This window comes from Alosa sapidissima, chromosome 9 (assembly GCF_018492685.1).
Source record: "Alosa sapidissima isolate fAloSap1 chromosome 9, fAloSap1.pri, whole genome shotgun sequence".
NCBI classification, from domain to species: Eukaryota; Metazoa; Chordata; class Actinopteri; order Clupeiformes; family Clupeidae; genus Alosa; species Alosa sapidissima.
Window position 1 is genome coordinate 15,041,753 of NC_055965.1, and position 23,122 is coordinate 15,064,874.

General features: G+C 41.7%; 4 protein-coding genes across 4 annotated transcripts; 1 reads left to right on the plus strand and 3 right to left on the minus strand.

Annotated features, from left to right (window-relative positions):
* Window positions 1–683: 683 nt before the first annotated feature.
* On the minus strand, window positions 684–10,025 carry LOC121718403 (histone H3-like). Its single transcript, XM_042103440.1, has 3 exons — window positions 9,697–10,025; window positions 9,632–9,647; window positions 684–1,041 (listed from the first exon to the last, which is right to left on the minus strand). The coding sequence occupies exons 1-3, from the start codon at window positions 10,023–10,025 to the stop codon at window positions 730–732; spliced, it is 657 nt and encodes a 218-aa protein (XP_041959374.1). The 3' UTR covers window positions 684–729.
* LOC121718382 (histone H2B-like) lies at window positions 8,417–8,791 on the plus strand. Its single transcript, XM_042103415.1, has one exon. It carries the CDS (start codon window positions 8,417–8,419, stop codon window positions 8,789–8,791), a length of 375 nt encoding a protein of 124 aa, XP_041959349.1.
* A 369-nt stretch (window positions 10,026–10,394) lies between the features above and the next one.
* On the minus strand, window positions 10,395–16,186 carry LOC121718372 (histone H2A). The gene is made up of 2 exons (XM_042103404.1): window positions 16,129–16,186; window positions 10,395–11,225 (listed from the first exon to the last, which is right to left on the minus strand). The coding sequence occupies exons 1-2, from the start codon at window positions 16,152–16,154 to the stop codon at window positions 10,874–10,876; spliced, it is 378 nt and encodes a 125-aa protein (XP_041959338.1). The 5' UTR covers window positions 16,155–16,186; the 3' UTR covers window positions 10,395–10,873.
* Window positions 16,187–17,435: 1,249 nt separating this feature from the next.
* On the minus strand, window positions 17,436–18,057 carry LOC121718350 (histone H1-like). The gene has a single exon (XM_042103372.1). It carries the CDS (start codon window positions 18,042–18,044, stop codon window positions 17,436–17,438), a length of 609 nt encoding a protein of 202 aa, XP_041959306.1. The 5' UTR covers window positions 18,045–18,057.
* Window positions 18,058–23,122: the final 5,065 nt, after the last annotated feature.

Genomic DNA, 23,122 nt, shown 5'->3' on the forward strand with positions numbered 1-23,122 from the left:
AGCGTTACAAATCACAGTTAGTCTCAGTCCCTTTGGGGCATTTCTCGAATTATGATTAAAAATGTATTAATTGATCAACAAAACTACAGTAAAAAGGACAAATAAACTGTTCTGTACTGCACTGTGGCTTCTACAGCATTGTGTAAAGGGAAAGGACTGCATTTACTGTAAAAGTGAATATTTCTATACACCCTGACGTACCTGTCTGTCAAGCCACATTTATGCTTGACTGATTATGAAAACTAGTTATGACACTAACTACTTTAAGACTTTGTGATGGCACACGCGACTTTTCAGCATGCATTTTCTTTTTGTTGTTTCTGCAGACGATTTTGTTCCATCATTTGTGAACCCTAAGTTTAGACTTACAACTTATGTCATTCAGTAGCGCAGTCATGGGTCGCACTTCATACTATCTTAGCAAATGTTCTGGCGCTTCTTGGGTTGTTCAAATGATTTTCATATGAATACATGGCTTTCTCTTGGCCACCACGGGATGAGGACTGGACGTCTGTCACGACTGAGCGTTTTATGAGATGGCAATGCACCAGTCTCTCATATAGCGCGACAACATATGATATTGCCGACAGGCAACAGCATGGACGTGGTTTATTTATAAACATTTTATAATTCAAAATTCCCTATACATACAGGAACACAACCCTTTATGAGGAACTGGGTGGCTCTTAAAAGAGCCTTTGTGTATAAATCGAGGGACAAAGCTGATCTTTAACCACCAAAACCGTACAGTGTACGACCCTGGCGTTTCAGAGCATAGACGACATCCATGGCGGTCACGGTCTTTCTCTTGGCGTGCTCGGTGTAAGTGACGGCATCACGAATCACGTTCTCCAGGAAAACCTTCAGCACACCACGGGTCTCCTCGTAGATGAGCCCAGAGATACGCTTCACACCACCACGGCGGGCCAGACGCCTGATTGCAGGCTTGGTGATTCCCTGGATGTTATCACGAAGAACTTTGCGGTGGCGCTTTGCGCCTCCTTTCCCAAGACCTTTACCTCCTTTGCCTCTGCCAGACATCTTTCACACTTCTTGCGACTGAGAGTTGCACGAATGTGAAGCAGCTACGGCTCGCAACTCATACTACTTTCCACAGAGAGGACCTTGTTGAAAACTACTAAGCACTGCCCCTTCACTCTCCCTCCGTTTGATGAATGGAGTGTGCGCGGGCATTTAGGCGAATATACGTCACCGAAAAAACGCCCACATCTGAGCTTCACCCCACCCCACCTCACAATGAAACAAAGTTGGACCGACATTGTTACTTTGCACAACTGTTTTTTGTTTTTGTTTTTTATTTTATATCACAATTCGACACAGGACAGGCATACTTGGTCTCCGAGTTATTGACCCTTTTTATTTGTTTCTATAAGAAAAAAAAACTGTACAAATATGTTTTTCTGCCTGATAATGGCCTTACCAATTTGGTAGACATGCCAACATACCCCTACACATTTGCAACCTTCAAAAGATGTTTGGGTCAAATTGACCCAGAGACACATGAAACACACAGATGTAAAGAAAGACACAACAATAGACACACACGCACACATGCTCGCACACACACATCCACACACATACTCTCACTCACTAACATGCTACAGTTTTCAAACCTAGCCCAAGAAGTTCCTGTTGTCCTGCAGTCTTTACACTTTACCCACTTTCACTCTCATGTTGTCATGAGCTCTCTCTCTGCCTGGTAACACGTGCTGATTGAAGTCTGATGACCTCCACCTGTTCCTGCTCTGCTCTGCCTCACCCTCGTTACCTACCAGCTGCACTGCATTCACCACTCATCATGCCCTCTATATAAAGCCTTGCTTTTCAGTCCACACTTGTCAGATCGTCTGCAACCAGCACCAGTTACCTGCCTGTTTATTGAATACGCCGCTGACTCTTTGCCTGTGATCCCGGACCCGCTCGACTACTTCTGTGTTCTCCAGCCCCGGTAATCTTGACCTGCCTTCCGTCCCTCTTCTACGAATACCGCCTAGTCCTTGACTGTACTGCTGCTTCGTTTCAATTGCTGTTGTGTGTGTGTTTCCCCCAGGACTTCCCGGATCATCCAGCTCCTGCCTTCGCTGTTCGGCTACTGGGGGAACACACACACACGCAGACTCTTGGAACTCCTGTACCCCCCCCGGAACCCCTGAAACCCCCAACCCTTAAATAAACTTTTGAACGTGACGCAATTGTGGTCCTCGTCCTGTTTGGTGTCTGACACATGTTGTTTCTAAGTTAGAGTTTCTGAAGACTCCTCTTCCACTTATCTCACTCTTAGATAGTCTAGAGTCTATTAGATAATATTTTTCAAATATTTTCTCAATCTGTAGTCTCTCTCATGAGGAGACACTCAAACACTCAAAAAATCCTCCACAGAAATGCATGGGGTTATGGGTCTATCCATTTGTCTCGTAAGTCCCCCTCCCGAGTTGCAAAGTGTAATTACGCAGCTTTCTTGCGGCATTTCACAGAGGCACGCCCCATTTAACTCAGAGCTCTTGAGGGTACACCTAAAGTCCTTTTAGGCAAGTCCCTCCACTTGACTTGCATATTGCAACACTTTTTGGGCACTTATCGGGCATCTATTTTGGCAGAAACGCACGTGCGCAAGGCTTCACGACACCAACCATGCTCCAGCGGCGAGATCACAACACATGATTGGCACAGTGTCTTCACAACACACCACATGATTGGCTCAATGTATTCACATGTCAACGTTTTGCCGCGGAAGGGGTGGGATAGGTGTAGACAACTGCCATTTTGGTGTTACAAAGTCCATGCATTTCTATGGAGGGTTTTTTGAGTGCTGTGTCTCCTCATTAGAAAGTCTCTGGTAATACAATGTAACGTTTTGTTTTCGATCTGGTTTTCTAAAGAGGCTAATGTTAGTGGTGTGCGATACTGTAAAATTTGGTTTCGATCCGATACCAATTAAATATAGGGCCAGTATTGCCGATACCGATACAAATACTGATATTTGTAACTAAAGCCGTTTATATACTTTTATGTAGGGGAGAACAGTGTGTTATGTTTTATGACGTGAATAAAACATGCTAAATTTGAATACATTTCCATGACCACTAATGATTTTAGGATTTCCACTGTTAATAATTTACAAATATTTCAGCAACGAAACATTGCAAAGCGGGCATGCAATATGTGAAAGAAATGTTGTTTGCATGACTGTAGGCTAGCCCTTGGTGAAACAGGAACAATGCATTTTGAACAAATTGAGAGATTAGAATTAGATTAGATTAGAAGTGAACAGAAATTACAGTATCGATCCCATCACGCTAGTATCGATCCGATACCAATACCAATACCAATGTTGGTATCGATACTATCGATATTTGGATCGATATGCCCACCCCTAGCTAATGTAGCAAACAATAACAATGCATACCATAACAATGCATACCAACGGGCCTGGCTCTTTGCCGTTGCGGTCAAGCTGCAGGGTTAGTACCCTGGAGACCCGGGTTTAAGACCGGGTGGGGTCACAGCTCTCTCCATTCGCTACAGTGAGTATGTGTGTGGGTCTGTGCGAGCTACCAGCTCTCTCCATTCGCTACCAGTGAGAATTGAGTGTGGATAATGCAATTTAGTGAGACAGTTAGAATCAAATAGGCCTTTCAGCGTGATTTCTTTTTGTGGAAAAAATGTGCTGGACTGGGCGGCGGTCATATTTTGTACCGCTCTGCGGTACATCTAGTTTCATCCTGTGACAGTACTTCGCACTGTCCAAAGTTTTTCACTTATGTGGGAAGGTATGGGCTCCCTGAAAACACACATTTCCTGTACCCATTTCTTGCCAGGGGTTCTGTCATGTTTTTTGTGATGCGATAAGCACTTATGTGGATCTTGTATTATTGTGTATACTGTTGTCTTGTTTCCAGATATGTATACATTATGTCTGTATATATTTTCAATGTTAATTGCACATATGGTTGTTTTTTGGTTTTGATGTAGCTGTTGTGTTGACATTGAGTATTACGGTAATTGACACGTCACGTCTATAAAAAAACCTGAACACCCTGTGACGCGTTTCATAATAGAGACATTGATAATGGGCTAAGCCCATTTTGCTACTGTGTGATTGTAAGATAGTTTTGAAGTTGATGAGTTAGAATGAAGAGTATATCCTTCTATTGTAAACATGTGCAAAGGCAGTCTGAGCCTCTGTGATGAAACATTGAGCCGGGTCTGGCAAAGAAGTGTCATGAGCTCTCTCTCTGCCTGGTAACACGTGCTGATTGAAGTCTGATGACCTCCACCTGTTCCTGCTCTGCTCTGCCTCACCCTCGTTACCTACCAGCTGCACTGCATTCACCACTCATCATGCCCTCTATATAAAGCCTTGCTTTTCAGTCCACACTTGTCAGATCGTCTGCAACCAGCACCAGTTACCTGCCTGTTTTTGAAAACGCCTCTGACTCTTTGCCTCTGATCCCGGACCCGCTCGACTACTTCTGTGTTCTTCAGCCCCGGTAATCTTGACCTGCCTTCCGTCCCTCTTCTACGAATACCGCCTAGTCCTTGACTGTACTGCTGCTTCATTTCAATTGCTGTTGTGTGTGTGTTTCCCCCAGGACTTCCCGGATCATCCAGCTCCTGCCATCGCTGTTCGGCTACTGGGGGAACACACACACGCAGACTCTTGGAACTCCTGTACCCCCCCGGAACCCCTGAAACCCCCTTAACCCCCAACCCTTAAATAAACTTTTGAACGTGACGCTTTTGTGGTCCTCGTCCTGTTTGGTGTCTGACAAGAAGAATGGGTTGTCCTTCTGTATGCCGCACTTTACTCTTGTGTTGACAGGCCAATCTAATGAGCAGACCATTTTTGGGGTCAGGAGTATGGACACTTTGCGTCCACGTTTGCCCCTTGTCTTGATTCTAGAAAAATGCCAACAAAGCTGTTTTTCCGTTTCACTTAATGCCCAGCCTATGTCTTTGTGTGGTTCGGATGTATTTTTTGACATGAAGGCTTTTCTCAGAAACTTTTCTCAGAAAGAGTCCATGGCAAAACACCAATGACCTCTGATGAAGGGCTTGAGCTGGCCCGAAACGTCACGGTAATAAAAACATAACTATTGGGAGCATATACTGGTGTTGCAGACTTTTTCCTCTCTTTCTCCATGGCAAAACAAACCCTCAAGAGCTCCGAGTTAAATAGGGCGTGCCTCTGTGAAATGCCGCAAGAAAGCTGCGTAATTACACTTTGCAACTCGGGAGGGGGACTTACGAGACAAATGGATAGACCCATAACCCCATGCATTTCTGTGGAGGATTTTTTGAGTGTTTGAGTGTCTCCTCATGAGAAAAAGTCTCTGCATACATGCTACAAATTCCTGCAGTCCTTCAGTATTTACTCTGTATCGATCCAGCACAATGTTATTTAACATTTTGTTGGTATTTCAACACCCTCAAATATGCATAATAGCTGCTCTACCTGACAGTGTATAGGTAAATTCCCTGTATAGGCCCTTCAGTACAGTAATTCGCCACCATCTTGAGCGAGAGACTACAGATTGAGAAAATATTTGAAAAATATTATCTAATAGACTCTAGACTATCTAAGAGTGAGATAAGTGGAAGAGGAGTCTTCAGAAACTCTAACTTAGAAACAACATGTGTCAGACACCAAACAGGACGAGGACCACAATTGCGTCACGTTCAAAAGTTTATTTAAGGGTTGGGGGTTTCAGGGGTTCCGGGGGGGGTACAGGAGTTCCAAGAGTCTGCGTGTGTGTGTGTTCCCCCAGTAGCCGAACAGCGAAGGCAGGAGCTGGATGATCCGGGAAGTCCTGGGGGAAACACACACACAACAGCAATTGAAACGAAGCAGCAGTACAGTCAAGGACTAGGCGGTATTCGTAGAAGAGGGACGGAAGGCAGGTCAAGATTACCGGGGCTGGAGAACACAGAAGTAGTCGAGCGGGTCCGGGATCACAGGCAAAGAGTCAGCGGCGTATTCAATAAACAGGCAGGTAACTGGTGCTGGTTGCAGACGATCTGACAAGTGTGGACTGAAAAGCAAGGCTTTATATAGAGGGCATGATGAGTGGTGAATGCAGTGCAGCTGGTAGGTAACGAGGGTGAGGCAGAGCAGAGCAGGAACAGGTGGAGGTCATCAGACTTCAATCAGCACGTGTTACCAGGCAGAGAGAGAGCTCATGACAACATGAGAGTGAAAGTGGGTAAAGTGTAAAGACTGCAGGACAACAGGAACTTCTTGGGCTAGGTTTGAAAACTGTAGCATGTTAGTGAGTGAGAGTATGTGTGTGGATGTGTGTGTGCGAGCATGTGTGCGTGTGTGTCTATTGTTGTGTCTTTCTTTACATCTGTGTGTTTCATGTGTCTCTGGGTCAATTTGACCCAAACATCTTTTGAAGGTTGCAAATGTGTAGGGGTATGTTGGCATGTCTACCAAATTGGTAAGGCCATTATCAGGCAGAAAAACATATTTGTACAGTTTTTTTTTCTTATAGAAACAAATAAAAAGGGTCAATAACTCGGAGACCAAGTATGCCTGTCCTGTGTCGAATTGTGATATAAAATAAAAAACAAAAACAAAAAACAGTTGTGCAAAGTAACAATGTCGGTCCAACTTTGTTTCATTGTGAGGTGGGGTGGGGTGAAGCTCAGATGTGGGCGTTTTTTCGGTGACGTATATTCGCCTAAATGCCCGCGCACACTCCATTCATCAAACGGAGGGAGAGTGAAGGGGCAGTGCTTAGTAGTTTTCAACAAGGTCCTCTCTGTGGAAAGTAGTATGAGTTGCGAGCCGTAGCTGCTTCACATTCGTGCAACTCTCAGTCGCAAGAAGTGTGAAAGATGTCTGGCAGAGGCAAAGGAGGTAAAGGTCTTGGGAAAGGAGGCGCAAAGCGCCACCGCAAAGTTCTTCGTGATAACATCCAGGGAATCACCAAGCCTGCAATCAGGCGTCTGGCCCGCCGTGGTGGTGTGAAGCGTATCTCTGGGCTCATCTACGAGGAGACCCGTGGTGTGCTGAAGGTTTTCCTGGAGAACGTGATTCGTGATGCCGTCACTTACACCGAGCACGCCAAGAGAAAGACCGTGACCGCCATGGATGTCGTCTATGCTCTGAAACGCCAGGGTCTTTTAAGAGCCACCCAGTTCCTCATAAAGGGTTGTGTTCCTGTATGTATAGGGAATTTTGAATTATAAAATGTTTATAAATAAACCACGTCCATGCTGTTGCCTGTCGGCAATATCATATGTTGTCGCGCTATATGAGAGACTGGTGCATTGCCATCTCATAAAACGCTCAGTCGTGACAGACGTCCAGTCCTCATCCCGTGGTGGCCAAGAGAAAGCCATGTATTCATATGAAAATCATTTGAACAACCCAAGAAGCGCCAGAACATTTGCTAAGATAGTATGAAGTGCGACCCATGACTGCGCTACTGAATGACATAAGTTGTAAGTCTAAACTTAGGGTTCACAAATGATGGAACAAAATCGTCTGCAGAAACAACAAAAAGAAAATGCATGCTGAAAAGTCGCGTGTGCCATCACAAAGTCTTAAAGTAGTTAGTGTCATAACTAGTTTTCATAATCAGTCAAGCATAAATGTGGCTTGACAGACAGGTACGTCAGGGTGTATAGAAATATTCACTTTTACAGTAAATGCAGTCCTTTCCCTTTACACAATGCTGTAGAAGCCACAGTGCAGTACAGAACAGTTTATTTGTCCTTTTTACTGTAGTTTTGTTGATCAATTAATACATTTTTAATCATAATTCGAGAAATGCCCCAAAGGGACTGAGACTAACTGTGATTTGTAACGCTTAATGTTTTTGCCATTTCGAAGGATTCCTGTCATTCAGAAGAAAAGTGAGGGAAATAAGAACAAAAGAAGGTGGTGTACTGTAAACCGATTATCTGTGGGTGGTGCTAACCTTCTCGCCTCTGCCCCCTTCGATTCAAAACGACCAACCGTGTGGGTATTTGATTTCGGAGGGAAACGACAGAGAATTCTGGCCGTGGGCGTGTAAAGTGACGCAGTCCTCTATTTGCATAAAACTTGACACATATACAGGGTGACTTGAAGATAGTCAGTTTATCGAACATACAGTCGAGACATCAGAATGCCTGATCCAGCTAAGCCTGCCCCAAAGAAGGGCTCCAAGAAAGCCGTGACAAAGATGTAAACCGATTATCTGTGGGTGGTGCTAACCTTCTCGCCTCTGCCCCCTTCGATTCAAAACGACCAACCGTGTGGGTATTTGATTTCGGAGGGAAACGACAGAGAATTCTGGCCGTGGGCGTGTAAAGTGACGCAGTCCTCTATTTGCATAAAACTTGACACATATACAGGGTGACTTGAAGATAGTCAGTTTATCGAACATACAGTCGAGACATCAGAATGCCTGATCCAGCTAAGCCTGCCCCAAAGAAGGGCTCCAAGAAAGCCGTGACAAAGACCGCCGGCAAGGGTGGCAAGAAGCGCAGAAAGAGCAGGAAGGAGAGCTACGCCATCTACGTGTACAAAGTCTTGAAGCAGGTCCATCCCGACACCGGTATCTCTTCCAAGGCCATGGGCATTATGAACTCCTTCGTGAACGACATCTTTGAGCGCATTGCTGGAGAGGCTTCCCGCTTGGCTCACTACAACAAGCGCTCCACCATCTCTTCCAGGGAGATCCAGACCGCAGTGCGTCTGCTTCTGCCCGGTGAGCTGGCCAAGCACGCCGTGTCCGAGGGAACCAAGGCCGTCACCAAGTATACCAGCTCCAAGTAAAGCCTGACTTTGAACGCGCTTTAATCCAAAGGCTCTTTTAAGAGCCACCCACGTTCTCTTAAAAAAGTAATTCCAAATAAACACTGACTGCACTGTATTCAATAGTTATGGGATAAAGCGTACACTCTTAAAACCAACACGTAGAAAACAGCACAACTCAGACAGGGACGACACATTTGTTTAAAGAGCGTAGTTTGCTGGACCGAACGCATATCAAATATTGTTTACTTCCTGGATTAGGTAGAATGAGTAGCCTACAGTTAAAACCTTTTATTTACCATATTGTCCGTATTTTGGGTCATGCTCCAAACGCCCGTCAGGGGACATAATGAACTTCTTGTGTTGTGTGGGCAGAAACGTTGACCAGGAAGGAAGACTACAGCGGTGTTGCACTGGTCTCATTTGTGTATTTACTGTAGCCTGCTATACTAACTACTTTGGAATGTCAAGAATAAATACGGGATGTCGAGATTAAAGTCTAGTTTAATCTCGTCATGGCAAAACGAGATTAAACTTCATTTTGTGTGGCTTTCTGGGCAGAAGTCCGAAACTTCGTGTGAAGGGGACATTACATCATATGTGAGGGATCAGAGTAGATTACGTTTAACTTGCTAGCATCTATCCCTCTTGCATGTTGGCAGTGCATTTAGCAATGACGACGCGACACTTATTGCAAAATACCGAACCATGCAGATATGTTAAAGAATAGTACAACCACCCATAAATCAATTGAACCAAGACAAATGGAAACCAGCTTTTTTTAACATGTTTAGGTGGCTCTTAAAAGAGCCTTTGGATTTTCGGTTCCGGACTTCAAAATCACTTAAGCACGCTCCCCACGGATACGACGAGCCAGCTGGATGTCCTTGGGCATGATAGTGACTCTCTTGGCGTGGATGGCGCACAGGTTGGTGTCCTCGAACAGACCGACGAGGTAAGCCTCGCTAGCCTCCTGAAGAGCCATGACAGCAGAGCTCTGGAAGCGCAGATCGGTCTTGAAATCCTGAGCGATTTCTCTGACCAGACGCTGGAAGGGCAGCTTGCGGATCAGCAACTCAGTGGACTTCTGGTAACGACGGATCTCTCTCAGAGCTACGGTGCCAGGCCTGTAACGGTGAGGCTTCTTCACGCCACCGGTGGCAGGTGCGCTTTTACGCGCAGCCTTGGTGGCGAGCTGCTTCCTCGGAGCCTTGCCTCCGGTAGATTTGCGGGCAGTTTGCTTGGTTCTGGCCATTGCTACGTATTCTTCAGAATTCAGAACAATATGGCTACAACTGCGGATCTTGGGTATATAAGGCCTACGGTCTCTGCCTACCCCCTGCGTACGTCAGGTTGTTGGGCTCCGCTGATTGGTCATCGGAGTGCCGCCTGAAATTCAAAATACAAAGCCCACCCCCGTCATCATTGTGTTGATGGACTATTTACAAACCATTTTCAATTTAAATGACAAATAAAAGAAACATACTGAAACATTCAATCGGTCAGTGCATATAGACTGTTATAGAAACAAACACAACAAACAACATAGATAGATAGATAGATACTTTATTGATCCCCAAGTGGAAATTCAAGAAATTACAATTAACTTGTTAGACGTCATGTACACAAATTATGACCTACGATGGCTTGTATTCACTACGTTAAAGCCTACAAATAGTTGCTTGTTTATAAACAGGAAACCCGAAGCTACCACTAATACCATATTTTTATATTTAATTTAATTGATCCAATTACAAGACTGCGTCATCACCTTGAACTACGAGGCCCCAGGAACATCTCGCAGCCTTTCATGATTAACTAACAGTCCGGAGTGATAAATGAAAGAACGGTTTACATTCTTCAACAAGACTTCTCTCATCAGACACATAGTTAGTGGTTGATTTTCTGGGGTAAGAGTGATCAGATATTGGCCGGAAGGCACGGTTTACTCGACGGCTTTGTACATTGCGTACGTGTGTGAATACATATTGATTTTGCACAAAACACGTCAATGGCGAAGACAACTTGGAATGTTTTTTTTTTCATTGTTTTTTGGGTGGCTCTTAAAAGAGCCTTTGTTTCGGAGACTTAGAGAGAGCAGGTTTACTTGGACTTCTCAGTCTTCTTGGGCAGCAGCACAGCCTGGATGTTAGGCAGTACACCACCCTGAGCGATGGTCACTCCGCCGAGCAGCTTGTTCAACTCCTCGTCGTTACGCACAGCCAGCTGCAGATGGCGGGGAATGATACGGGTCTTCTTGTTGTCACGGGCAGCGTTGCCGGCCAACTCCAGGATCTCAGCAGTCAGGTACTCGAGCACAGCAGCCAAATAGACTGGTGCACCAGCGCCGACACGCTGAGCATAGTTGCCTTTACGCAACAGCCTGTGGACACGGCCCACGGGGAACTGAAGTCCAGCCCTGGATGAACGAGTCTTGGCCTTTGCTCTGGCCTTGCCACCGGTTTTGCTTTTTTTTTTTTTTTTTTTTTTTTTTTTCAATCAGAATGGGGTCATAACGAGAATAAATTCACGATCTCAAAGCAAACCATTCATCATTTTGATACATATGTATATATTTTTTTTCACCAAATTCAGAACCCCATTTTTTTCTCTTTTTCCCCCCTTCTTCTTTTCAGTAAAATACATGCAGATATATGTGAAAAATAATATTCACCTACCATCACCAAAAAAAAAGGCACATGTATACAAGAAAATCAAAGATTTAAGGTATCCCATGGTATGTCCAACCCTCTCTTCATATCTATATTTTTCCTCCGCTTTAATTCCTTAATTAATTGTTTACATACAATCTGACTGGAGACATATATATGGTCAATTGTCATTCGGCATCTGGTTTTCCAAATTTGTGCATTTACTAAGAAAATTATTTGTTTGTACAATTTCTTTTGTTTGTTTGACATATTTCCTTTAATTTCACCAAAAAATATTGTCTTACTATCTAAATCTATCTGTACACCAATTGAGATCATTTTTGTCCATATTTCTTTTGATCTTCTACAATCTAATAATAAGTGTTCAAGAGTTTCTTCTTCACTACAGTTTCTCATAGGGCATTTTGTGGTGGTTACATAACAGCTCCACCTCACCACTGCTCTAACAGGGAGCCTCCTTACAGAAATTAACCAGGTTGTGTCTCTGATTTTCTCAGGTAAATTCTTTGACCATAGGAACTTGGCAAATTTTTCACATTCTTTCAAATTTAGATCTCTATAATTAATAAGGCCTCCGTACAAAGATTCTATGACACTATTATATATAGCTTTTGCTGATAAACTATGCCAATTCAAGTTGTTACATTTATTTATAAAGTCTCCAAACATTAGTTTATAATATGGAACATTGGTCCTTTGTCTTCCTTTCTTTTTGTTCCATTCTGCATGAGTAGCCCATGGTGCTTTTCTCATCAAAGCCCTGCAAACATAGGCACAGAATTTGACTTTTAAATAAAGACCTATGCATATTGCTCCAAGTCCTCCATATTTCCGTGGTTTGTACATTAATTCTCTTTTTGCTACTTCTCGTGTTGAAGACCAAATTAGTTTAGTACATTCACGTTCTATCATTTGAATATTCTTATCCATAGGTGGGAAAATGATGCTTAAGAAAGATAATTTTGATAAAATATATATTTTGATCAGATCAATCCTTGTCTTATATGTTGTACTTTTGTTGGTCCATTTTTCTATTTCTTCCTTAATCTCATACTCTTTCTTCTTCCAATTATTTTCTGCACTATTTTGATTACTAAAAAACATTCCTAAAATTTTTATTTCTTCCTTTACAATAACATTTATTGGAAATTTCCCTTCAGGTCGACCAATCCATACAGCTTCTGTTTTAGCATCATTTAATTTAGCTCCTGATACCTCTTCATACTTTTTAAAATGATCGTTTATTATGTCCATTTCATTTAGAGATGTAACTAGAACAGTCAAGTCATCAGCATATGCCAATATCTTAATTTTGTTTTTCGGATTTAAATTCACCCCATTTAACCGGGTATCCTGCTTAATGTTTCTTATTAGAGGGCTGATTGCAATTATATACAAAGCTGCACTAAGTGGGCATCCTTGTTTCACTCCTCTATTAACTAGAAAGGGGTCTGTTAATTCACCATTCACTTTAGCTTGTACTATTGATGTATTGTACAGAAGTTTAATAAGACTAATAAAACTGTCAGGAAGACCAAACCATTCTAACACTTTCCACACGTATTCTCTTGATATAAAGTCAAAAGCCTTTTTTTGGTCTAAACCCACAATATAAAAACCTATGATTGATCTCCCATCGCAAAGTTCTCTCAGGGTGCTTAGATTATCCCATATATTTCGGCCCTTAATTGCACATGTTTGTTCTTTTTCAATTTCTTGTAATAAGGGTTCAAGCCTTTTCATTAATATTTTCGCAAAAATCTTGTAGTCAACATTCATAATTGTTAAATGCCTATAATTGTTAATATCAGACTTGTCCCCTTTCTTATACAGGAGGGACATAGTGCCATGATAGAAAGATTGGTGAAAATGTCCTGATTCGATACCTTCGTTTAAGACTTTCTTGAGGATTTCTGCCAGTGTGGAAATAGACATTTGGTAAAATTCTACCGGAAACCCATCCGGTCCAGGAGTCTTACCTTTATTCAGGCAGTTGATTGCATTTTCTACCTCACCAGAAGATATCGGGTTTGCAATTTGCTCCTGCAGATGGTTATTCTTGATGGTTCTACTTCCTAAAAAATGATTAATTTCATCTCTGTTGATGGTGATTGAGCTGTACATGTCTTCTAGCTGGGCCTTCGTTTCAGATTTGATTTCGTCAATTAGATGGACATAACCATTTGCAGTTTTGATTTTTTCAATCCAGGTTTCTTCTTTTCTCTTTTTAAAACTATCCAATAAGGAATGAATGGTTGGGGTAGATTCATAAGCGTGGCCACTATAAAGTTTCAAGTTCGTTTTTGATTCTTCATTGAATACATCCAATTTCTTCTTTAGTTTTTCCAGTTCATGTTCATTATCCTTGGCTAGTTTTAGTTCAATATATTTTCTTGTTAGGTCTCGATATTGACTTTCTTTTTCTTGGTTTAAAGCTTTACACTTGGAACGAAAAAAAATCCGTAGACGAGTTTTGACTGATTCCCAAAAACTACATTCTGATTTCCAGAGAGGACGTAAGTTTTCCAGGTTTTGAAATTCCTTCTGAAGAGCGTCGACGACTGAAAATTCCTTTAAGTATCGAGTATTTAACCTCCATAATCTCTGAGGGTTTCGTTTCTCAATTTCACATTGGGTGATTACAGCTAAATGATCCGAATCTACGATGTATTTTGTCTCATAAGACTTAACAAAAACTTGGCTCGACACATAAATTCGGTCGATCCGAGTTTTAGTATTCGAATCTATTCTCGTGTAACCTACCTGTGTAGGAAAAATTACACGATAACAGTCTTTCAGGTTCATGTTTTTACATATATCTCGGAGGATTTTCCCTTCTCTTGTTAACTTAAAAGGTTTTATAGCTACTCTGTCATTTTCTTCTGTTACTGTATTAAAATCACCACACACGAAAACATTGTAGCCCACCATACAAAGTGTTTGCAATTTTCTAAAGATCGAAATTTTTTTATGCCTGTCGGGTGGAGTGTATATATTAATCACTCGAATTTTTTCCCCTTTAAAAAACAAATCTACTAAGAGAAGTCTTCCTGGAATGATTTGTCTCACTTTTAAAACAGCAAAACTCTTTGATTTTAAAAGAATTCCTACACCGTCCGCTTTGTCTTCGCCATATGAAAGGATGCAATGTCCATGTGACCATTGATTTTGCATATCCTGAATGTCTTTATCATTAGTTATTCGTAATTCTTGTAAACAGGAAATGTCAATGTTTTGTTGCTTGAGTAATTGCATCTTCTTTTTCATGTTTTCCACTGACTTAACTCCACGTACATTGTAAGATAATAAAAACATTGAGAAGGAAAAAACAAACAAACAAAAAAAATAATAATAATTAGTTAGACTTTGGCCTATCATCCGGACTAGGTTGATCTTTCTTTTTTTTACTTTGTGGTGGTGTTAGGGATAATTGTCTCTTCTTTACTTTATCAGAGATTCTGGAGTTACTTGGTGGGCTTATTTGTAAAGGAGGGAACTCCGCATCATATACTTTTTCTTGTGAGCTTTTTGTAGGTGCGTTCTCTACTTTTACCTGTCCCTGTTGAACTTCGTTCACCTGATTGTCCTTCGCCAAAGAAGTCTCTAGGTCAATAAGATCACTACTCTCCGATTCTTCCTCAGATTCTTCCTCAGATTCGTCCTCCTCAGGTTCATCTTCAGATTCTTCTGTAGATTCACTTTCACTCTCAGATTCATCAGATTCCTCGGCGACATTATCAGCCCCAAAACTCGACTCACTAGCACTTTCAAAATTTTCTTCCTGTAATGCCTGTACACCCTGGTTCTCATTAGTTTGGTTTTCTGATTGTTTTTCATTAGGTTCACCAGTCTCAGTTGTTTGCGGTGGACTATGCGCCGGGTTTGGTTGTGGTGGAAAAGGCGCCGGGTTTGGCTTAGGCTTTTTAAAAAGATTAACATATGATTTAGGGCACTTGAAGTACGTGTGGTTTTTCTCGCCGCACAAAGTGCAAGTACTTTCACTGACGCAACTGTTAGCTTTATGCCCGCACTGACCGCATCTCCAGCATTTCACTGTTGGACATTCCTTATACTGATGTTCAGTGGAATTACAGGTGAAACACCTTTCGACTTGACCATTATAAAAGATTCGTCCATGGTGTGGACCTAATGAGATCGATGTAGGTAGCTCGGATTGTACTCCAAACTGCGTCTTTTTTAGTTGCACTTTGTACCTTCGTACTCCGTACCAGATTCCATATTTATCAACAGGTTTTTCGAATAAAGTAACCGAAGAACAATATCGATGTAAGAAAACTTCTACATCAGCGTCGAAGATTCTCCCAGTCCAAAATTTTACTACGATTACTTTTTCGTTGACATTATGTGATGTTATTAATTCCCAATCTTGCCAGATATCTCGTTTTGAATTTACTTCGTAGAAATCATTGAAACGTTTAAATGCCAAATCATTCACAAAAACTAGCTCGTATTCTTTGCGATTTGGAAGAGCTATGAAGGATACTACATCTGAAGTTGCCATCCATTGAGAAGCAAAGAGAAGATTATCCCCAACATACTCTCTATTTGGTGCTTCACCTCCACCTTTAAAAACCAAACGACACCAAAAAACTCGCCTATCTGTGCGTGATGTATCCATTGTAAAGCAATTTTGTTTAAACTAGTTAGGTCTAAACACGGACTAACCCACCGGTTTTGCCTCTGCCGCTCATTTTTCAGTAGGTGTTGAGAGTTCGTCTGAATACTCAAATGCAAAGACGTGGCAAGGCAAGACTTATTATCCCACAGCGGCACGGTGCTGCTCCGTGCCTCACTGGCTGAGAACACAATGGTCAGAGCCAATCAACGTGTAGTTCGTTGCATGACATCATTTTGAAATCTATTTGGCGCGTATAACACTTCCACTTTCCTTTTAGACCGTCAGCTCAATCATAAAAAAAGCATATAGCAAATTCGAGAAGTAGTTTCCCAGGTAAACTTACAGCGAAGTTTCCAGAGGTTCAACTTATAATACCCAGTAAACCAACGAGACGTCCTGAGATATTTTGGGCACATTTGGCACTGGTAGTACTGGCTATTACAATGTAACAAGCTGAAATTGTTGTATTGCAAGGTTTTGGATACTTTGTTTCATGTTTGGATGCATCTGTTGCATTAGTTAGAAGTTATTATGTGTTACCGTAATAACTTACCCAATATAATGTATTTTAAAATTGTATACACAACCCAACAGGCATAGGGGTAAGATGAACCACCCTTTTTTTCTAGGAAACCAATACGTTTTATCATGTGACAGCAATTTTTCATTCCTTACAATCTGTGGAAAGGTACAGCACATGGCACATGTGGTAAAATATATATAAACACACACATATATATTCTGGAGGAGATGTTGTCTTAAAGTACCACTTTTCTATTTTATATATATATAGAGATAGATAGATATGTGTGTGTGTGTGTGTGTGTGTGATATGATTTTTTGCTCTCGGATTGGATTCCATTCATGTCCAGAGATGATTTAGAGAAATGTGAATAGAACATGCAGACGCATTACACCTCAATTGTTGCCCCCTTAAGCTATGATGTGAAGCCTACACAGAATCGTAAATGTTACCCTTGGTTTGTTGTGAGAAGCATGTTCTTTCAAGATGGTGGGTTGAGGGGTTAGATAAGCCACCAAGGCTGGGGTAAGTTGAGCTAGCTAACTAGTACTTGTATTGCATTAGTGAATAGTGACACTACTTAATACCACTCACTTTTGTTAATATGTCCCTCTCGGATAGCTTATGGACTCATTAATTTGATCTATGATGCAGTAAGGGTTTTGTGAGCATGTAAAAGGAGCCGAGTATGAATGTGTATTTCCAAACCGAATTTGGTTTGCCAACCAGCAGGCACTGATGGAATAAAAGCATTCAGAGAGCGTTTGGGTGGCTCTTAAAAGAGCCTTTCTGTACACATGGTGAAATAGACCCGAAGAATGCGCGCAACATTTACTTCTTTTTAGGCGCGGCCTTTTTGGGCTTGGCAGCTTTAGGCTTAGCCACCTTGGGTTTCGCTGCCTTTACTTTCTTTGGGCTCTTCGCTGCCTTCTTGGGGGCAGCGGGCTTCTTGGCCTTCTTCGGGCTCTTCGTTGCCTTTTTCGGCGTGGCGGGCTTCTTGGCTGCTTTCTTCGGAGACTTTTTGGCGGCCGCAGGCTTCTTGGCTGCTGCCTTCTTGGGCTTCTTTGCCGCGGCAGGTTTCTTCGCTGCAGGCTTCTTGGCTTTAGGAGCTGCCTTCTTTACCGGCTTCTTCTTTTCCACTGCCTGTTTCTTGTTCAGCTTGAAGGAGCCGGACGCGCCGGTCCCTTTAGTCTGGACCAGAGTTCCCTTGGTGACCAAACTCTTGATGGCCAGCTTGACACGAGCGTTGTTCTTCTCCATGTCGTATCCACCAGCCGCCAGTGCTTTTTTCAGCGCCGCCAGAGAAACTCCTTTTTTCTCTTTGGAAGCAGAGATTGCCTTGACGACGAGCTCGCCCACACTCGGGCCAGTTTTCTTGGGTCGTGGCGCCTTCTTCTTAGGGGCCTTTGCTGGTGCCGCAGCTGGAGCTGTTTCTGCCATTGTGTCGTTTAGATTTCACGCACAGACTACTCGGGAGTCCTGAGAGAATGAATGGCTGCGAAAGCCGGTGGGCTGGACTTAAAATAAACATGAGAACCATTTAGACTCAGCAGAGTGAGAGCTGTCCCGGTCTTACTGTGGAGAAGAGATCACTTGTGTTTTCTCCACACACTTCTTTGTAAGAAATACGAGTAGCAACACGACATTTACCAACAAGAAAATGTCTGTTGTGAAGAGCACAGACTACACGTTAAAATGAATATACGGGGGCTTATGATTGCCCATTATCACTTTTGCAACGAACTGAAACATTCGGACCTCTAGATGGAGAGGTTGCAGTCAGTCTGAGTTGTGTGAGGAAAACATGCACATAATGATAGTAAAACCGCGCAATACGTCGACAAAGAAGTACCACAGACCAAGACATGAGCCTCTGTTACACGTAAAAGCAATGACGATGTCTTTTTTGCGAATGTGTACATTCCAATCGGGCGCTTTTAGGACACTGCGAAACACACCTTTTTGGACACTGCGAAACACGCACCACACGGATACATACCACAAAGGTCTAAATATTATAGCACCAAGTCATGGGAAACACAAGTGGCTGCTCATGCAGATGTGACCGAGAATGATTAGCAATAGCATATATGTTTCTAACACTTTGGCTTAGACTTTTCTTTGGACTGCCCATATGCTGTAAGTGAGTGCTGGGAGGACATTACGCAGTTGCATTTTGCCTGTTCATTATGAGTAGGCAATCTATTTCTCGGGTTTAGATAACATCTTGCAACAGGCTTGGATTGATAAAATATTACTGCTATGTGAAGGCATGCATGGGTTGGATGGCTTAGACATTTATTTTAATGTTTTTGCCTCTTTATAATCATGCAGTTGTTCACAGTTGCCAATAAAATAACAGCCTTTATACAAACCCTTTGATTTATATGTAATTGCACCACTTGTTAACTTCACAGAATCTACTCAGGCCAGATCTCCCTCCACTGGAACACATTCTCCTCTTCTTCCCTCAAGACACAAACACTCAGTGGACCACATAGTCCATGAGCCAGTGGCCCATATTGGGCCAATTGGTGCCAACTAGGGGCACCAAAACGTTATTTTTTTTAACAGGTTATGCATCCACAGCGCCCCAGTCAGACCTCTCTGACAGGGTGGGTAATCATTCGTCAGTGTTGGGAAGAATACTTTAAAAACGTATTCCGTTACAGAATACAGAATACATACCCACAAATGTAATTTGTAACGTATTCCATTACATTACTCAAACTGAGTAACGTATTCTGAATACTTGGATTACTTCCACATTGAATTGCATTTTATAAGTGTAGGAATGTGGCCATCAAATCCTACTTACTAAACAGGCATATGGTGTGTTCTTCTGTTCCAAATGGCTGAATGTGTTAGGCCCACATAGGAGAATGTAAAGTCAACTAAGCTACCTGATACAACTATAAAATAGCAAGGTGACCAGTAAAACTACAACAGGCGACTATTTTTTTTTTTTTTTTAAACTTAGGCTAGGCTATAATTCTTCAGGTTGGAGCAGAATCATAGTCATAAATTATCATTAGATTAGATTAGATTTGATTCGATTAGATTCAACTTTATTGTCTGTGTGCAGAGTACGAAGCCAATGAAATGCAGTTTGCGTCTAACCAAAAGTGCAAAAAAGCAGAAAAGTGCAATGTGACACAAAGTATAGACAGCTGATGCATAGGCAGGACAAGAATATAGTGCAGTGTAGATGGTAGTATGCAGTAGGTTTACAGAAGTTTAGAGTAATATAAATTAGATATAAATATATGCAGTGTTTTAGCAGTTACTATATAAGAGCAGAATAAATATGGAAAATAAATATGTGATATGAACAATATATAAAGAACATGTACAGATATGTGAAATGTAGCAGTAACAATATAATAGTACTAAGATAGATATATGCAGTGTATTAACAGAATATATTATGAGAAAAACAGAATAAATATGGATATACAGTATGAACCATATAGACAGATATACTGTACAGTTATGTGCAGTGTGGTAACAGTACCATTGTAGTGCAGATAGAGTGACATTATAAGTGTATTACATTTTTTTCTGAATGCTTAAACACAGCCGTGATTCTTATAGCACAATTTCTAAAACTATTAATACTTATAGCAAAACCACTTACTGAGTTCACAAAACTAAAAGCACAAACACTGCTTTGCACTCAGTTTGCAATTTTGTAGCACGCACTTTGCATAACTGTACAGTAGGCACAATCCACTGCACAGCACTCTTTTTGCAGAACTGTAAACACAACTCACTGCTTTACATTAAATTTCCAAATGATCAACACACTCCTAGCAAATCTATACACGTATGGATATTATTTACACTATTTTGCCAACTCTCTGGCACACTTTCTCATGTAAAAACTGTTTTAGATAATTAGTTCACTTTGCAATCAGCCTAAGCACTATAAATAAGCCACAGGTAATGTGCAATGGGGACAATGGAGGGAGCTGGAAGAGTGAGAAGAGTAAGAATTAGAGGAGGCCGAAGAAGTAGGAGGAAGAAGAGGAGGAAGAGGACGCAGAGGTGAAGAAGTGAGAGGGAGAGGATGACAAGGACAAGGAGGTGAAGTTAGAGGAAGAGGACAAGGAGGATGACGAGGAGGGGGAAGAGGAAGGGTAACAAGAGAAAGAAATAGCCCTTTTACAGGCAAAAAAATCAGTCAACATGTGGTGATATTGTCATGTCAGGACGGCATTCCACAATATATTTTCACTGGTGCCTTGGACTAGGACATTGCATGTGATGTAGATGAAATTTTGAGAGAGACGACACGATGTAGACTGATTTTTTTGTTGTCTTTGTGAAATTGCTATTTTGTGTTTTGACTTGGAAAAACACACTTGTGTTTGTTTCGATGTGTGTAAATAAACACTAATACTTGAAGTTTGGATCCCTGTATGTTTACAGAACTATGACAAAAATATGACCTCAAACTGACAGTTTAACCCTAGGAAAGCAAAAGCCAGATGTGTTTTTTATTCATACCATCAGTATGTAGTTGGCACATTGTGTGCTTATTATTGTGATAGCTTGTGTTTACTGTTTGATAGGAAAACACCATTTTTACGAAGGTGTGAAGAGTTAAGCAAGGTGTGTTAGCTTTTGCAAGAGAACTACAATGTGTTGCTGATTGGGTGAAATGTTTTCCTATTTGTGTGTAGTTTTGCAAAAAACCCATAGTTACAAAAAATGTACTTAAGCAATCAGAAAAAAACTGTAACCCATACACCCCACACATGGACCACATTCACTCACCCACAACAACAACAACAACAACAACAACAACAACAACAACAACATAAATAAATAAATAAATAAAAGGGTTCTAAAGATACATTTTAGAGGGCATTATAAATTTGGCTCCATTGGCTATCAAATTGTTTCTTTTTATTTGTGTCCTCTGACATTGATCTTTCAATACACAGGTAATAATTCATTAAGGCCTTCCAGTTATCTATTGAAGGAGCTTCCTTATTTTTACAATTTTGCAATATTAGTTTTTTAAAGATAAGAGAGGAAAAAAGTGTCTGCCAGCTAGTAGGATATCTTATCCCCTCTATATCCTGAAAAATATACATTCTTGGAGAAAATATGATTTTTCTGTTGGTATACTTAGATAACCAAATGTATATGCGGCGGCGGCGCGCCTGGTCTACAACCAACCCAAAAGGGCACATGTTACCCCGCTGCTCATCCAGCTACACTGGCTACCTATGGCGGCCCGCATCAAATTCAAGTCTCTAACGCTTGCCTACAAAGTAGTCTCCGGTTCTGCTCCCACCTACTTGAATGCCCTCATACAGACTTACACTACCTCCAGACCGCTGCGCTCCTCTGACGAACGACGTCTAGCTCTACCACCGGTACGCTCAAGCCAATCCAAACTTTTCTCATCTGTTGTTCCTCGTTGGTGGAACACACTGCCAGTTCCTACAAGGGCAGGGACATCCTTTTCCACTTTCAAAAAACTCCTGAAGACCATGTGTGACTATGGTGTATGCACTCATGATGATTCTCAACTTTTTACTGCATTGCCATGAACAAAGTAAAGGCAAAAAAGATGTTTCTCTGTTGAACAAATTGGGATGCAATGTGAGCCTTGAATTGGATGCCATGCAGGAATTTGCTAGGATCTCAAAACCGGATTATGAACATGTTTTGCCATAGAGAAACACACGATAGCGTTGGATTATAAACATGCTTTGCCACAAAAACAGACAAAAATGTGGGGTAAGTTGAGCTATATTAAGTTATTATTTTGCTGTCACTTCGTCTGTTTTATAACCCAGAAGGATGTATTTTGTATCAAATGATAGCTCTGTGTCTCCTCTTTCATCTAACATACGTGGCATATATATCCGATCACGGGTCCGCGAATAATTACTCCGAGAGTAATGGGTGTGCAGCGTTGGTTTGTGTACATGACGTTAATATTTTGCAATCACTTCGTCTGTTTTTATAAGCCAGAAAGATGATATCCATGGTACCAATGGATAGCCCTGTTTCTCCTCTTTCATCTGATATGCTTGCCATATCTATGCGATCACGGGTTCGCGAGTAGGCAAACGAGAGTAATGGGTGCGCAGGTGAATGCCGAGAAGTATATACTTTAAATATGATGCAATTTTATTTAATTTCATGATTTTTTTTAATTTTCATACTTGATCGTACAGTGCGTAGTGCGTAGTCTCTTTGGAAAGCCCCACTTCTTCTCTGTCATAAAATAAAGGTTTTATCTCGTTGTGATGAACAGTCGCGGAGCAATGTAACAGAGAAGAAAGGGTGTGTTTTTTGACGCACTTTGCGTCAATCGGGTTCTAAGGGTTAAAGCTGTGTCTCCACATTAGAAAGTCTCTACCTGAGCTCATGCAAGTCAGAAAGGAGAAGACAATATTGGGGAAATAAGGTTCCAGTGGGGGCTAGCATAGAAGCAAAGAGGGGGAGTGAGAGTGTTTTAATGTAGCACATATACAGTCCATCTGATCAATATGTGT